A 16,260-nucleotide genomic window follows, 5' to 3' on the forward strand; every position below is an offset into this window, starting at 1 on the left:
TGCAGGAAGAACAGCAAAGGGGCCAACGTCATTGGGTCACAGAGTATATTAAGGAGAGTAAGGTATAAGATTGAACAGGTAGAAAGGGGTCAGGTTATGAAGGGTTTTAAAAGTCAAATAGAGGATTTTATATTTTATCCTTGACTCAATGGAATTTATTGAATGTGGTGAAGAGAGAGAGATGGAGAGCTGGTTCAAAATGTGAATGAATTCACTTAGACCTTCTCTGAAGCCATTGGGAGCTTTATTGATGCAAAAGCAGCAGGCCTAAGATTTAGCAAGAAGTTAAACAAAGGCAATGATATAGGAAAAGGACTAGACTTATATAAGATGATTTTAGGGTTTCCTTGTGGGGGTTGAAGATCTAGGCTAAGTCTTGCAAGATAAAGACATCTTGCAAGATAAAGGCACAGGGTGAGGACTATGAATGACACCAAGATAAGGAAATCCTATTCCCCAGGATGAGGGGTGGGGACAGGGAATTTTATGATCCAGGATAAGGGGAAGCTGTGGTAAGGGGAGACTTTAGGGTATCAAGGGCTTCACAAAGTCAATCAATATTACTTTAACTCTTAGGGCACTGTTTCTGTCCACATCAAATGGATGTGTGTGTGTGTGTGTGTGTGTATGTGTGTGACACAGTCAGACCTATGTTTTAGGAATATCAATTTGACTACTGAGAGGAGGATGAACTGGAGTGGGGAAAAACTTGAGGCAAGGATACCAACAATAGAGAATTCACTTATAAATCTATTAGGTTCAGGATTTTTTATTTTGTTTTGTTTTTTAGATTTCATTTGTGGTTTGCTCAATTTCTTTTTCTAATACTGGGTTACTTAAGTCCTCTCTTTCTTATTTTGTTAATTTGAGCATTTTATAATTTTAAAATATAATTTATCATTGTAAATTTTAAAATATAAATTACAACATTATAAGTATTTCAAAGTTTTACTTAGTTTTTATCTTTTCACCAGGAATAATTGAAAATTTTCTGTTTAATTAAAGACAGTGGTTCCTTGGTACTTGAATTCTTGGCTGTTTGTAGTAATTTTCCTTTGAAATGCTAGATTTGGTCAGGGCGTTTTCAATTTAGGGTTTCTTTCAGGAGATAAACAATGGATTCTATTTTTAATTTGCCCACTGCTCCTAAGAGATCCAGTTTTCTTTTATCATTTCTTGAAATATGATGTCTAGCTCTTTTTATGGTCATGGTTTTTGGGTAGTCCAGTGTAACAGCAAGGACTCCAGCATACACAGCCTGCTGTACTGGTTTTTAGATCTGTTTTTCTAAAAGGGAAAGCAACTTTTGAGGGGTCCACAATCTACTTTAATCAAGCACACATATCATTCACTTAGTTCAGGGGGAAAAGTCAGTACCCTGAACTTTAGGGAATATACAAACAGAAATTACAAACAGAAAAACCAACAGACAGGGTTTCCAACTGTCTCACCATAAGCAATACATACATCACAGATCAACAGATGGATTCAACTGTCTGACCATACATACATAGTTACCAGAGAAAGAAGCATTAACATATAGGTTTTCAAAGCATGGGGGGGGGGGGGTGGGGGGGGGCAAAGGGGTGCTCCTTAGAGGCTATCCAGAATCTCATCTGACCAAACACACACTTCCAATGAGTAAGCTCCAAATCAAAACCTCACCTCAGAGTATTTATACACTTTTCAGAGCCAGAGGGCATCATAACCCTTGAGAACCAGTGACTCATTAGAAATTAACAAAAGGTGCTGGCCTTCCTACAAAACAAATCTCCCCTAATCAAACTTCCCTTAATGGGCAGGCAGATCTTTAACTTTCAAAAACATAATTGACATTACATTCAATGATTCTATGTCTCTTCAATATGCTTTCTGGGTCAGTTTTTGCTATGAGATCTTACATTTTTAAAAAATCTTTTAACTTCATTTTAATATTTCTTAATGCCTCATGTACTATTTACCTTCAATTTGGTCCATTTTTATTTTCAGAGGGCTTTTTTTTGCTTCAGGTAAGGTTTTGTATCTCCTGTTCCAAACTCTTTTTGAAATCTTTCTTCCATTGCTCTCATTTCCCATTTTTACCTTTATTTTTCTCATTTGTTTTTAAAATAATTTTTCAGGTCTTTTTAAATTCTTGCTTTATCTCTTCCAGAAGTTCTGGTTGAATTTATAGCATTTTTTTGAGACTTTGTAGATGTTTTAGAATCATTCTCTTCTAGGTTGTCTTATGAGTCCCTATCACTATAATAACACTATGGCAAGATTCTTTTTTGTTTGCTCATTCCTCCAGCCTTCCCCTATCCATCAAACTATTTAGACCAGACACCTAATGTAGCCAATTGCTCTGCCTCCCACAAGAAGCAGGGCTCGTTCCATCTCCTTTGCGAGCAGGCCTGCTGGGTATGTTACCCCAATAAGTGCCTTTCCTTAACTTGAAGACTGAGTGAATTCTTTCAGGACACTAGGACTCACTTGATTATTCTTTATCAACTGGACTTTCTATATTTTTTTTTCCTATAAAATAGGGGGAGAACTCAGTATTCTCTAAGATTCCAACCAGCTCTGACATTTCATGATCTCATAAGAGCACTGGGGGCCTTGGGGACAGGTAGTAAAGACAAATCTTATGCACCTTACAATTTTGACAAGGACTGATCCTGATCATGGCTAAAGGTTAAAAAGAATATTAAGGGTTAATTTTTCAGTACTTTGTGAAGATCCTCCTGAGGGGGGTTGGGGTTTATTCTGTAGAACTTGAGGGTGTCCCAAATCCTTTCCCCCTTATCCTGAAATACTATAAGACTTCTCCTTATCTTTTGAGACTGAATTTTTTTCTTCCTTATCCTGTGTCTCCCTGTCCTTCTTATCCTCTCGACCATCTTCCTCACCCTTCACCATAAGATTCCTCCTTATCTTGTAAGCAACCTTCATTCTGTTCATCGTTCCCTAATCTTCAACCCCCATAAGAAACCCTAAATTACACCTTCGTTATGAAACCTCTATATAAGTCTAGTTCTCCAAATATCAGTACTCTTCTACTTAGCTCCATGGCTATAGTAAAAGGTCTCTGTTTGCTTTTCAGGTAAATAAAAGTAGCTCCTGATGGCTACAGAGAAGTCTAAGTGAATTCCTTCATATCTGAACCACTTTCCCAAATCTAGCCTCAACAATGGTTATGTGAAACCATTCCTACAATTAGCCAACAGAGTATGAACGGCCAGAGTATGACTCTGGACAAGTCATGTCAGATTAATCTGAGTTTTTTTTACAGTCTAGCAGTCAGGGACAATTTGGTGGAACAGTGAATAAAGTGTTGGGCCTGGAGTCAGGAAGACTGTTCTTCCTGAGTTCAAACCTGGCCTTAGACACTTAGTAGCTGTGTGATCCTGGCAAATCACTTCCTCCTATTTGCCTCAGTTTTCTCATCTGTAAAATGAACTTGAGAAGGAAATGGCAAAGCACTCCAGTATCTTTGTCAAGAAAACCCCAGATTGGGTCACACTACTGAAAAATGACTGAACAACAAAAATTGTGAGGGGGATGCGATAGACATAGGTTAGAACTTCAGCAAAGCATTTGATGGTCTCTCATGCCTTACTTATGGGGAGATTGAGGCCCCATTCATGGTAGCTAAATCAGTTTAGCAATGACTGAATGACTGGACCTAAAAAGTGGTCATGAATGAGTTAACTTCAGTTTAGACATGTCTTCAGTGGAGCGCACTAGTTTTTGGCCTTGTACTGTGTATGTTTAGCACCAATACAAAGGCAGAAATGGTATGCTTGTCAAATTTGCAGATGATACAAAGCTGGGAGGGATAGTGTAAGTATCCAAAAATATCTTGCTGGGCTGGACTAGAATATTGGTCTAAATATAATAAAATGAAACTTAATAGGGATAAATTTAAAGTCTTACAGTTTGATTCAAATAACTTCAAAAGTACAAAATAGTGAGGTATGCCTAGCCAGGGGCATGGTGTCAAAGTTTAGGAGAGTTAGGAACAGCTAAGAGGAGAATAAAGCATGGTCTGCCTGGGCCTATACCCAAAATGGGGGTCTCAAAAGGAACTCACAAAATGGAGGATGGATAGCCAGAGAAATATTATAGAGCAGAAACAGTCCTTGTACACTGTGGCTGTTACTGCGTATAATATTCTCTCGGTTCTGCTCATTTCACTCAGCATCAGTTCATATAAGTCCTTCCAGGCCTCTCTGAAGTCCTCCTGTTCATCATTTCTTATAGCACAATAGTATTCTATTACATTCATATACTACAACTTGTTCAGCCACTCCCCAATTGATGGGCATCCTCTCAATTTCCAGTTCTTGACCACCACAAAGAGGGCTGCTATAAATATTTTTTGTACATGTGGGACCTTTTCCCATTTTTATGATCTCTTTGTGATACAGTCCTAGAAGCGAAATTACTGGATCAAAGGGTATGCACATTTTTGCAACCCTTTGGGCATAGTTCCAAATTGCTCTCCAGAATGGTTGGATCAACTCACAGCTCCACCACAATGCAAGGACCTAAAATGTTCCCAAAGGACTCAAGGCAAAATGCTATCCATATCCAGAGAAAGAACTACGGAATTGGAAAGCAGAATGAAGTGGACTATTTTCTCTTGTGTTATGTTTTGTTTGGTTTTGGTTTTTCCCTTGATTTTTCCCATTCATTTTAATTCTTCTATGCAACATGATTAATGTGAAAATGTGTTTATTAAGAATGTATGTGTAGAACCCACATAAGATTGCATGCTGACTCAGGGAGGGAGGGGGAAGGGAGGGGAAGAAAATTTAAGACTTACGGAAGTGATTGTAGAAAATCAAAAACAAATAAATTAATTTAATAAAAACAATATTATAGAGCAGAGGTGTCAAACATGCTGCCCTTGCACCACATATGAGTGCAGACTGAACCAGATTAAAATGTAACAAAATAAATACAAATAGTGTTATATTTTAAAACTAAGTCACTATCTAGCCCACAGGGATCCTTATATGTAGACTAGTGGTCCAATGTCTATGACATCACTACTTGACATCACTACTGTAGAAGAGATTCCAGTTCATGATTAGATCACATAATTTCTGAGGTCCTTTCTGAGAATCTATGATATTTTACATGTCAGGTGAGAGTATCTGCAAAAGTCTGGTGTTGGGAAAAAGTAGAACCAGTCTGAATAGAATGGAAGGTTAAGTTTTGAGAGCAGTGGAAAATACATTACAAAAAATAGTCTTAAATATAGGTATCCTTCAAGGATCTGTCCCAGGTCTTTTCCCTCCTCCTAGAGAATTATCAAAAATTCACAGTGGTTCATTTATCATGTCTATGTGGACACTTCAAATCTCTGTACCTAGGCCTTTTCTCTTTCCTGAATCTGAGATCTGCATTTCTTCCTGAGGTCTTACCACACCTCAAATTCAAAGTGGCACCAACTGAAATCACCTTTTTCCCTAACACTAGTCCTTTCTCCCAACTTCCCTTTCTCCATTGATTGCACCATAATCTTCCCAGGCAATCCCAAGAAGTCTTTGACTCCTCCTTCTGTAAGTTTCTTTCATCTTTGCATTCCTCTTCCTTAACACAGTGTACATAAGATATATATGTAGATATATACCTAGGCATATATGTACACACTTCTTCCAATAATGCAGATACTAAGTAACCTTTCCATGTCATATGACATAGCCTTTCCGAACTGCTAAGGGCAGAGCTGACCGCAAACCTTTTAGCAATCAATTCAGATACTGTTGCTAAGCTAGAATTTGAATGAATGATAGAACAAATTAAGCACTTACTAGGAGCCAAGCATTGTTCTAAGTGCTGAGGATACAAATACAAATGTAGGAGCTTATACTCTAATAGGAAACAATACACATAGGGGAGTGATGTCTAGTGAGAGGTCAAAAAGTACCAGGATGGGGAGGAAAGACTTTGAGGTACAGTGATAACCTCTTTCAGGAATAATTTAATCATGGCTCCAGAACGTGAGGTTGGGGTGGGATTATACCTAGGCTGTCAAGATGGCTGGAGAAAAGGGAATGCAGTGAAGCATGGCTTTTCTAAAACACTGGGCTAGGAAAGGAGTGGCAATGTGTGGGGTGGGGAGGATGGCATGTTTTCCAGATGAAAGAATTGAAACCCTAAGGACAGCAAAACTATTGGCAAGATTTTCTAGACGATCCTGGGTGGCAGTTACTTGAAATTTTTCCTGTTTATTAGAACCAGCAAGAGCTTGGTCTTAGAAAAAATCACCTCTACACCACCCCCCTTGGGCCATAGAAGGGCTTTATTAGCACAAACCTGTGCACCAGCTGGTACTGAATGATTGTGGAACCACCTGTGGGGTAGGGATCCTTGTTCTCTTTTTAAAGAGGAAGATACCGAGGAATAATTGCAAAGGATTCATGGTGAAAAATGCCACCCATCTCCAGAAAGAAAACTGATAAACTACATGCAGATTGAGGCATACTTTGTTCATTTTCTTCTCTTTGCCTTTTTTTCTAAACAAGGCTAATCTGGAAATGTCTGGCAGAACTCCATATGTATAACTGATATTACGCTGCTTGCCTTCTCAATGGATAGGGGAGGGACCGGCGGGAAGAAGAGAATTTGGAGCTTAAAATTTAAAAAGATTTACAATGTAACTGTTTACAATACAACGAAAATTACAACTGATCCCTGAAAGACAATGAAACTCGGTGTCTCAGAGCTAGGAAGTGGCTGGTCTGATATGTCTCAGTGCCAGGAAGGGAACCCAGGTTTTCTCATCCCCCATTCCAGGTAGAAGGCTGGGTGGGCGGGGGAGGCGATCCTGCGGCGCAGAGACAAGGCCCCTGAGGGATCCCCCGGCTGGAGCCGCAGAGGGAGCCGAACACAAAATTAGACGCCGCCACAAATTGGTCCGGGACTCAACGATCGCGGGATGGCCAGGGAGTCGGGGTAGGCGGGGGGAGGGGAGTGGGCCTCGGGGCGCAAGCGCAGTACCCCAAGCTGGACTACGGAAGCTGCAGGCCGTGTGCCTTTGTTTTCCACAGCTGTTCCCCTCTGATATCCTTCCCCACGCCAATTGTCTCCCTGGGTCTCAAAATCATCATATGTAAAATTGATAAGGATACACCACAAAATCTGTCTCCAAGGTGCCTTTCGGGTCCAACTCTCACTCTAAGACCTCGGACACCGTTCCTGGACAGACTCCAACAGGGCATCAGGCGGAGCCTGCGCAGTCAGACGGGTCAGCACGGGCGGGAGGAGAGGTCAGAGGTTAGGAATGAGTTCCGCCAGCTGAGCCGCGAGGAAGCAAAAGGGCGGGAAAGGGATGGGAAGGAGGGGAGACACGGAGGAGGGGGCGGGGCCTGGTCCAATCCCGCCCGAGGTCGGCCCCGGATGGGCCCCTAGACCCGTGGCCTCAAGGTGAGCCGGGCCCTCCCTGCTGGAGGACGCCGGCGCGTGGATTGCGCCGCGGAGGCTGCCGGGAGCGGGCACGGGCGCGGGCTGAGGTAGGGTAGGGTAGGGTAGGGTAGGGTAGGGTAGGGTAGGGTAGGGTGGGGTGGGGCGGGGCGGGGCGGGGCTGGGCTGTGTTTAACGGTCCGGTCCGTGTAGGGGGCAGCCGGGTTGGGAGGCGGTGGCATCGGGCCGTCCCCAGGCCCAGGGCGCCTTTAACGTCCCTGGAGAACCGCAGGGCCAGCGAGGGGCAGTGTAGACGGTGCCCGCCTCGCCGTGAGGCCCCCAAGGTCAAGGGTCATGGATTTCGAGCCGCTAAGGACTAGCGAGCGTCTGCCCCCATTCCCCTGGTTTTACGGAGGGAGGGAACTCAGGGGACGGGAACTGCCCCACCCTGGGGTGCACAGCCGGCCCTGGAACCCAAGTGGGGACTGGAGTCAGGGAGACCTGAGTTCAAATCCTGCCTCAAGACCCTAGCCGTGTCCCCCTCCGCAAGTCAATCGCCCCTAGCCTCAGTTTCCCTGTCGGTAAAATGGGGATAATAAAAGCTTACCTCCCGGGGTTGTTGTGCGGGAAAGATAATATCTGTAAGGTACTTGGTGAACTCAAAGTGCCTGCCTCCCCATCCAGGGCCCTGCCCGTCACGCTTGCCCCTGTGTAGACCTATTTTCCTCAGTTCACATAATGGTGCTGATCTGCATGGTCTCAGCAGTTGAGGAACTTTTGGTAAAACCGCCTGAAAAGTAGTGCGCCACATTCCTCAGCCCCGTTACGAGAAGCGTCCTGTTATGGACCCTCGCTGGAGATGTGGGGCTGGGAGCCTTGGAGGACCGGAGTGAGTCCTGCCTCAAGTCATCTCACCCCTTCAAGCCTCAGCTTCCTCCTGCGTGAAATGGGGTGGTAAATCCTAGAGCTGCCGTGACAAAAACAAACGCTTGTAAACCTCTTGTGGCTGCCGAGACTAGTGCAGTTTTCTCAACATCCATTCTTTGCGAAGTTCAGACTCCCTTACCTGATATCCAAGGCTCTACCACTCTACCTTTCCAAACATATTATTCCTTTCGATACATTTATGTTCCGGTCACACTATATTATTCTCCCCAGCATACCTTATATTTGTATTTCCTTACCTTTGCTCATATTATTCCTTATTTTCTAGAGTTTTCATAATGAATTGCTGCTGCCCATTCCTTAAAGGCTGATTCATATGCCAGTTTGTGAAATTTTCCCAGACTCCCCTCCATCCCTCTTTTGTATACTTATATAATATGTAGTACAGAATCATAGCATTTACAATTGGTGTTAGGAGATACTTTAGTTCAAATCCCTTATTTTAGATTTTTTTTGTGCCTTTCCTTATGTGAATAGTTGAGGGTGCAAACTGTCAGAACTTTGACAGAGTACAATGCTCTGCAAACATTAAGTGGTTAATGAATGTAAGGCAAAAAGATCTGTTGGGAGGTTCTTGCCATAGACTGAGTGAGAATAAAGTCTGGTACTAGCTAGTGGTAGTGGAATAGAGAAGGAAAGGACTGATGTGAGAGATGTTAGGTGGAATCAACATGACTGTAACGGAGTATGAGAAATGAATGAGGGAGGGAGAAGAATGAAAGATAATGTGGAGGTTATCAACAAAGTAAATGGTGGCACCACAGACAGAATCAGTAATGTTCTAAGGAGGAGTAGAGTGGGTGAAAAGATGGAGGAAGAGCTGAGACACGTACATATTGAGTTGGAGGCATTGGTAGGATGCCCACTTGGAGATTTTTTGGAGCTCAGAAGACAAGTCAGAAAAGTGAATGTCACATAAAAGTGAAATGCCCCACTTAGTGTAGTACTTGTTTTCTTCTCTCTTTTGGACTCTGCCAAGAGTCTGGGCAGGTTTGACAACTTTTTTCCTTTCCCTGCACTAATGATTCTATTCTGTCCTGTCTCCTCTAGCAGATTACTCCTCCTGCATCTCCACTCTCTCACTTATCTTTAATCTCTCCCTGTCTTCTGTACTTCCCTATTGTCTACAAACATGCCCATGTCTCCCCCATCCTCACAAAACCCTCACTTAATCTGTCTCTGATAGATGTCATCCTTTATCTCTTCTGCCTTTTGTAGCTAAATTTTTTGAGAAGGCTATTTACAATAGATGGCTCCACTCCTCCTCTTACTCTCTTAATTCTCCAAACTTCCAACTTGATCATTCAATCAAAATCTCTCTCTCCAAAGTGACTAATGATCTCTTAATTACCAAATCCATTGGCCTTTTCTCAGTCACAATCTTCCTGACCTTCCTGGAACCTCTGACTATGTATCACCCTCTTCTTGGTAATCTCTTTTCTCTAGGTTTTTAGGGCACTACTCCTTCCTAGTTTTTTCCCTAACTATCTGACTATTCTTTCTCAATCTCCTTTGCTAGATCTTCATTCAGACTGGACTTGCTAACTGTGGGTGTCCCGTGGACTCTGGCTTGGGCTCCCTTCTCTTCTCCCTCTATACTACTTTACATGGTGATGTCATCAATTTCCAGGGTTTCCATTATCTCTGTACTGGTGATTCTCATATTTACTTGTCTAGCGCTAACCTCTCTGTCCATCTCTTCTGACCTCCAGTCTTACATCTCCAACTGCCTATCAGCTATCTGAAACTAGATGCTAAGTAGAGATCTTAAACTCAACATGTCTAAAACAGAACTCATTATCTTTTCCTCAAAATTCTTCCCCCTTACAAACTTCCCTATTACTGTCAAGGATACTACCATCCTCCTAGGCTCACAACCTTGATGTCCTATCTGACTCCTCTCTATCTCTAACCCCCTCCTCATTCTCTCCATAACCAATCTGTTGATAAGGCCTGTTGATTTCACTTTTCTAACATCTCTCATACTTGCCCCCTTCTTTCCTCTGCCATTGCTATCAACCTGGAAAAGGCCCCTATTTCTTCACACCTGGATTGTTGTAGTAGCCTGCTAGTTGCTCTGTCTGACACAAGTCTCTCACCATTCCAGTCCATCCTCCATTTAGCTGCCGGAGTGATTTTCCTAAAGCACAGCTCTGACCATGTCTCACCACTGTTCAGTCAACTCCAGTGACTCCCTATCATCTCTAGAATCAAATATAAAATCCATGCAGATTCCTTCATAACCTAACACTCCCTCCCACAGACACACGTACACCCCTGTTCTTCAATCCATTGACACTAGCCACTTTGCTGTTCATCAAACAAGACATATTGGGGCATTTTCTCAGATTGTCCTCCATGTCTGGAGCTCTCCTTCCTCATCCCTGCTTATTGGCTTCCCTGACTTCCTTCATGCCCCCACTAGAATTTCACATTCTTCAGGAAACTTCTTCTACTCCCTTTTAATTTAATTTGAGTGCATTCCCTCTGTTGATGATTTCCTATATATCCTGTATATAGATGTTTGTACACAGTAAGCATGTTGTTTCTCCTATTAGATTGCGAGCTTCTTGAAGACATGGACTTTCTTTGAATCCTCATTGCTTAGCACAGTGCCTGGCACACAGTAGGTGCTTATTAACTTACTGACTAGCTGGAGATAAAAATGAGTGAATCCTGTGCCTTATAGTGGGAGTTGAAGCTTTAAGAATTAATGGGATTGCTAAGAGACAAAGCAAGAAAGAGACAGAAGGATTAAGGATAGACTCTTGTGGAACATCTACATTAAAGAACCTAGAAGATAGGAATGAAGGAAAGAAAAGAAGCAGACAGACAAAAGGAGAACTAGATATCTCTGGAGCCAAAGGAAAAACCTTCAGGAGGAGTAAGTAGGAAACAGTGTCAAAAACAATAGAGGTCAAAAGAAGTGAAATTTGGCAATTAAGTCATTGGTGACTGCCACAGTTTTGGTAGAATGGTAGGGGACAAGTCATATTGAAGTTGTTGAGCAGATATGAAGTGTTGACAACTATTTCAAATCTAGCAATGAAGGTAAGAAAAGAGATGGGTTGGGAGCTGGATGAGTTAACGAAAAGGATCAAGGGAAGGGTTTGTTTTTTTTATTTTGGGGGAACTGAGTATATTTGTGGGCAAATGGAAAGGGAGAGATTGAAAATACATGCGAGAAAGGGGATGCCTGCTAGAGCAAGGTATTGGAAAAAGTGGGAAATATTGGGATCATCGAAGGCTGTACACAAAGCAATTAGCCTTAATGGAGAATGAAGATAACTTCTGTGACCAGAAGGAAGGAAGAGAAAGGATAAATTGATATTTATTCTTAGCTCCCTCTTCTCTCCAGTTCCACACCTCAAAACTCTTCAGTACCATACCCTATTCTGTCCCCCCTTGCTCTAGTATTAGAGAAAGAGGTGATCTTCTTCCCAAGGCCATCCCCTTCTGCATCCTCCAGGAGCTTATCCTTTCAAATTATTCTTTTTTTCTTTTTTCATCCATCTCTTTATCCTATTTTCTGGCTACTTTCATGATTTTACAAATATGCCCACTCTCCCCCATCCTGCCTGTAACTTTCATTCATTGCCCCTCTTAGATCACTTATGTGGTTGCAGAATTCACAATGCCTTTCCTGTTCCTAAAATCATCATCATCATTATAAATCATTTCCATAATCCTACATTTAAGGTTTACAGGATAATTTCTTCCTAATTGAACTGTTAGATAAGGAGGGATAGTATAATTATTAACATTTCATAGATGAGGAGACTGAAGCTCAGAGAGGTTATGTGGTCACAAAGCTAGCGACTTTCTGAGCTGCTGAAAGAGACCTTGAAATTCATGTAAGGGAAATCTCTCACTTTAAGGAGGAAACTAAGAGAGGGTTGACTTGTTCACACATCAAGCTGTGGCAAAGCCAGAACTATACCCCAGATCTCTTGGCTCCCATTCCGGGGCTCTTTTAAATTCTACTGCCTTCTGTATTGGGTCCCTGTCTGAGTCACTGATGAGATTGAGGCCCATAGCCTACATTTGGCCTTACTTGTCCCTCCTTTGGCATAACTACTTTCCAAGGAGAGTGAGCTGCCCACTTGTTTTCTACTCTCTTTTGAACCCTGCCAAGAGTCTGGGCAGGTTTGACTACCTTCTTCCTGTGCTTCTGTCCCACAGCCCAAGAAGAAATCTGAGCAATGCACTCATGGTGATAAAACCTGCCAGAGAGTAAGCAGAATAGACATGTGCTTCCTGCTGCACAAAGACAAAACTCACTGGCCTGGTGTCTGGTCCTCAAATGGAGGCAAGAGACCAAGGGCACGACATGAAGCCCCAGCCTCCACATATGGTGCTGGAGGAACAGATCCTGGCACTGCAGCAGCAGATGGCCGAGAACCAGGCTGCCTCCTGGCGCAAGCTGAAGATCTCCCAGGAGGCCCAGCAGAGGCAAGCAGTACTTGTGAGAAAGCTGCAAGCCAAGGTGAAGTAGCTACTATTTTGTGGAGCGTTGGGGGACAAGTGAGAAGGAAGAGAGATGTCTGAGAAAAAACTCCTCAGGTGTTCAGGGTGGTGGGCTAGCAGCTTCAAGTAGATTTGTTTAGTGAGATGAAGAAAGTCTTTGGAAATGTTAGCTTATGTTCCTTTCGTGTACAAAATGAGAATTCTGCTCTGTTCATATATGTAAACAGTTTCTCTTAAGGATCTAGGTAGGCAGATGCTCTAACCTAATATTGTCTTAATCCACTCTGATAACAAGAGCTCACACAGTCCTCTGCAGGTTTGCTGGGCATTCACAGTTAGTGCTGGCAGTATCCACTGAGTGTGGCCTGGGACTCTTTTTCTAGGTACTGCAGTACCGGAACTGGTGTCAGGAGCTGGAGAAGCAGCTAGAGAACATGGGGGTAAGTGGACATGAGTTCTGAGCATCCATACTATGTTTCAGTTCAATGAATTGAATGAATCAGTGTTACATGAAGTCTGGTGAGGCCATACCTAGGCTGAATACACTCACTCCTTTGCTGCTAAGAGCCCTACTGGTTTCCATTGCTCTGCTGTCCCCTATTTTCTGTCTTGAGTCCTGGCGTTTGATGAGGGGATGGTCCACAACAATGCCTTACCTCTTGGAACACAATCACATAGGCACAGCCTCCCACAACAGTTACTTCCAGCCTTAAGACTTCTGGCACCTGTTGTCCATGGAGATTGCCTGCCAAGTTGAAACTTGTGAAACAGGAGAGAAGGAATGAATTTGTCTTCCTGCGGGTGCTAGTGCTGGCTGAGTTTTCTGTGCACATATATTTGCATGTGTGCATGTGTGCACGCTCACGCACGTGCACATTTGAGTACCCATCCCAAACTACATGTGCTAAGGATGAGGGCTAGGTAACATGTGTACCTTAAGGCACCTGCCACCTGTGTGAGTGAGAGTTAACTTTCATGGGATCTGTGTTCTAATATTTTCCATGGAAAAACATCTTCAGAGTGAATCTCACTAAAGGGAAGAGGAGTCCTTGATTCTTTCTGGGTAATAAGGATGCTACAGTTAAGATTGTGATATAGAAAAGGAGACTGGTATATATGGGGGAGGAAAGGTGTGTGGAGGCTTTGGTCTGAGTGGTAAAGATCTGGTTAGAAGTAAGTAAGATTTTCTTTGTTTTGTTTGGTTAAGGGACCTATCCCAAAGAGGTGGGAAAGTGCTGAAGAGCCCAGACTGGAGCAGCTGCTGATCCGACTGAACAAAGAACACCAAAGGTGATGACCCCAAATTCTTCAGTGTGGGGACTGAGTAGCCAAGTGGATAAGGTTATTCTCAGTAGGCCAGGGACCACTATGTTTAGCTTGCCACATTTCAGATTCCTGACAAAGGACAGGGCCAGTATTTGCCATTATACTCTACCCTCAGAGGTTAGGAAATTGGACCACATTTATATTTTCTGTTTTTATTCCTACCCCAAATCAGGTCTGAGAGTTTGGTGAAAGTGAACACACAGCTTCAGCAGCACCTGGAGAAAGCTGATGTGGTGAACAAGGCCCTTCAGGAGGATGTGGGAAAGTTAACAGTGGACTGGAGCCAAGCTCAGGATGAGCTGGCAAGGCGACAGAGTGACTGGCAAATGGAGAGGGAGGTAGGGCATGCAGGGAACCCAGACAGGCCAGCTGTTTAAGGACAAGGAATTTCATTTGCTCAAATAGAATTCATGGTTTGGAGATAGGGCTAGAAAGGGTTAATTTTGGGTCTCAACATGGAATTGAGTTGTCAGTGCTCAGAACCTTCAGCAGTAGCTCTGGCTTCCTGGGGTCTCAGCTTAGTTCTCTACTGGGATGACTTATTCATGACTAGAAAGTCTCATTGATAAATGGCTTAATACCAAGTGACTCCATTCCTGCAGAGGTGGCTTATGCCTACCTATGGGGGGGTGTCCAGCTGGGAGTGGAAGTTTTCTGACACCATTAGTATAGATGATGAGGTGGAAGACAGTAAGTTGGAACAGGTTCCATACCTCCTGGACTGGCAGTGGTGACCTCTGACCTTTGGGATGACCTTAGTTTCCAAACATTCAGTTCTTCAAGGGCTACCTGAAAGGGGAACATGGCCGCCTTCTCAGCCTGTGGCGGGAGGTGGTGACCTTCCGACGCCACTTCATGGAAATGAAGACAGCCACTGACAGGTCAGTGAGGAGAATGGTGTGGGAGGACCTGAAACTTTAAGTGGGAATTAGGAATGGGAGCATATCCTCCTTCTTTCTAATCTCCATTAGGATGAATTTGAAGGCACAGAAGTGAGTGAGAAAATAAAAAAGTATTTGAGATGAAGAAATAGCTTGACATAAGAATGTATATGGGCTATGCGTAACAGCAAGAAAATGAGGAGAACTGTCTGACCAGAGCAGAGAGGCTATGTTGGGCAATAGTGACAAATTCAGATGATTCCCTCCAGAGGCAGGATCCTCAGGGTTTGGGGGGCTTCATTTCATCGTACCCTTTGCCGGTCCCTCCCAGAGTCTTTTGTGTTCCCTCAGGGACTTGGCTGAGCTAAAGGCTGAACATATGAAGATTTCAGGTTCCCTGCTGACCAGCTGCCTGCACCTGAGCTTGGAATTACAATCCCGGGAGCCTCAGGAGTCAGGGAGACTGGCTGGCAGTGAGCGGGCTCATCTACAATTAATAGCCAGAACCCAGGAGTTGGAGAAGGAAATACATGAAAGAAGCCAAGAACTTATCCTCCTGAAGGCCAGAGGGAACATGGAGAAGGCAGAACTTCAGGATAGGTGAGACAGGGATCTTGGAAAGGGATATTAAAGGCAAAGCAGTTCTCCAAGGAGCTGGATATTGATTGCCAAATAGGTTGGTAATAACCCAGTGCCTTCCTGACTTCATAGGAGGAAAGAAGATTAATCAGTAAGCATTTATTAAACACTTACTCCATGCCAAGCATTGTGGGAGATGCAAAGATAATAGTGAAACACTTTGTCCTTGAGGAGCTTACTCTCTACCAGAGGAAGCGTGTACACTTATAGATAGGCTATACAAAAGAGAAATCGGAAAATTTCTGGGAGAAGGCACTAGCAGCTGGAGAGATCAGGAAAGGCTTCATGTAGAAGGTGACACTTGAGCTGAAGTCTTAAAGGAAAAGAGACATTCTGAAAGGCATGATGAGGAAGGAGTATATTCCAGGCAGAGGAAATACCAGTCAAGCTTAAAGACACTAATAGAAGAAATGAAATGCCATGTATGAGGAACATCAAGAAGGCCAATTCATCTGAACTATTGTGTGCATGAAGGGAGTAATGTGTGATAAGACTGGAAAAGTAGTTTGGGGCCAGATTTTGTCAGGCTTTAAATGCCAAACAAAGGGCTCTATATTTGATCCTAGGGGAAATAGGAACCATTGGATCTTTCTGAGCAAAGCAGTGACGT

At 43.2% G+C, this 16,260-nt stretch overlaps 1 protein-coding gene across 5 annotated transcripts in view; it reads left to right on the forward strand.

The window, feature by feature from the left end:
* Positions 1-7,103: 7,103 nt before the first annotated feature.
* Positions 7,104-16,260, forward strand: part of CEP250 (centrosomal protein 250) — a 53,191-nt gene continuing 44,034 nt past the window's right edge. For 2 of the 5 annotated variants that reach the window (XM_072631361.1, XM_072631360.1), the window contains exons 1-7: positions 7,350-7,502; positions 12,520-12,823; positions 13,188-13,244; positions 14,012-14,094; positions 14,303-14,468; positions 14,905-15,011; positions 15,363-15,611. In XM_072631361.1, the coding sequence (XP_072487462.1) occupies positions 12,641-12,823; positions 13,188-13,244; positions 14,012-14,094; positions 14,303-14,468; positions 14,905-15,011; positions 15,363-15,611 (845 nt within the window). In that variant the 5' untranslated portion in view covers positions 7,350-7,502; positions 12,520-12,640. Of the gene's footprint in view, positions 7,238-7,349; positions 7,503-12,519; positions 12,824-13,187; positions 13,245-14,011; positions 14,095-14,302; positions 14,469-14,904; positions 15,012-15,362; positions 15,612-16,260 lie in introns of those variants that run through there. The other 3 variants (XM_072631358.1, XM_072631357.1, XM_072631359.1) reach the window with 3 other exon arrangements.

The sequence above is a fragment of the Notamacropus eugenii genome, chromosome 1 (assembly GCF_028372415.1).
Source record: "Notamacropus eugenii isolate mMacEug1 chromosome 1, mMacEug1.pri_v2, whole genome shotgun sequence".
Lineage (NCBI taxonomy): Eukaryota > Metazoa > Chordata > Mammalia > Diprotodontia > Macropodidae > Notamacropus > Notamacropus eugenii.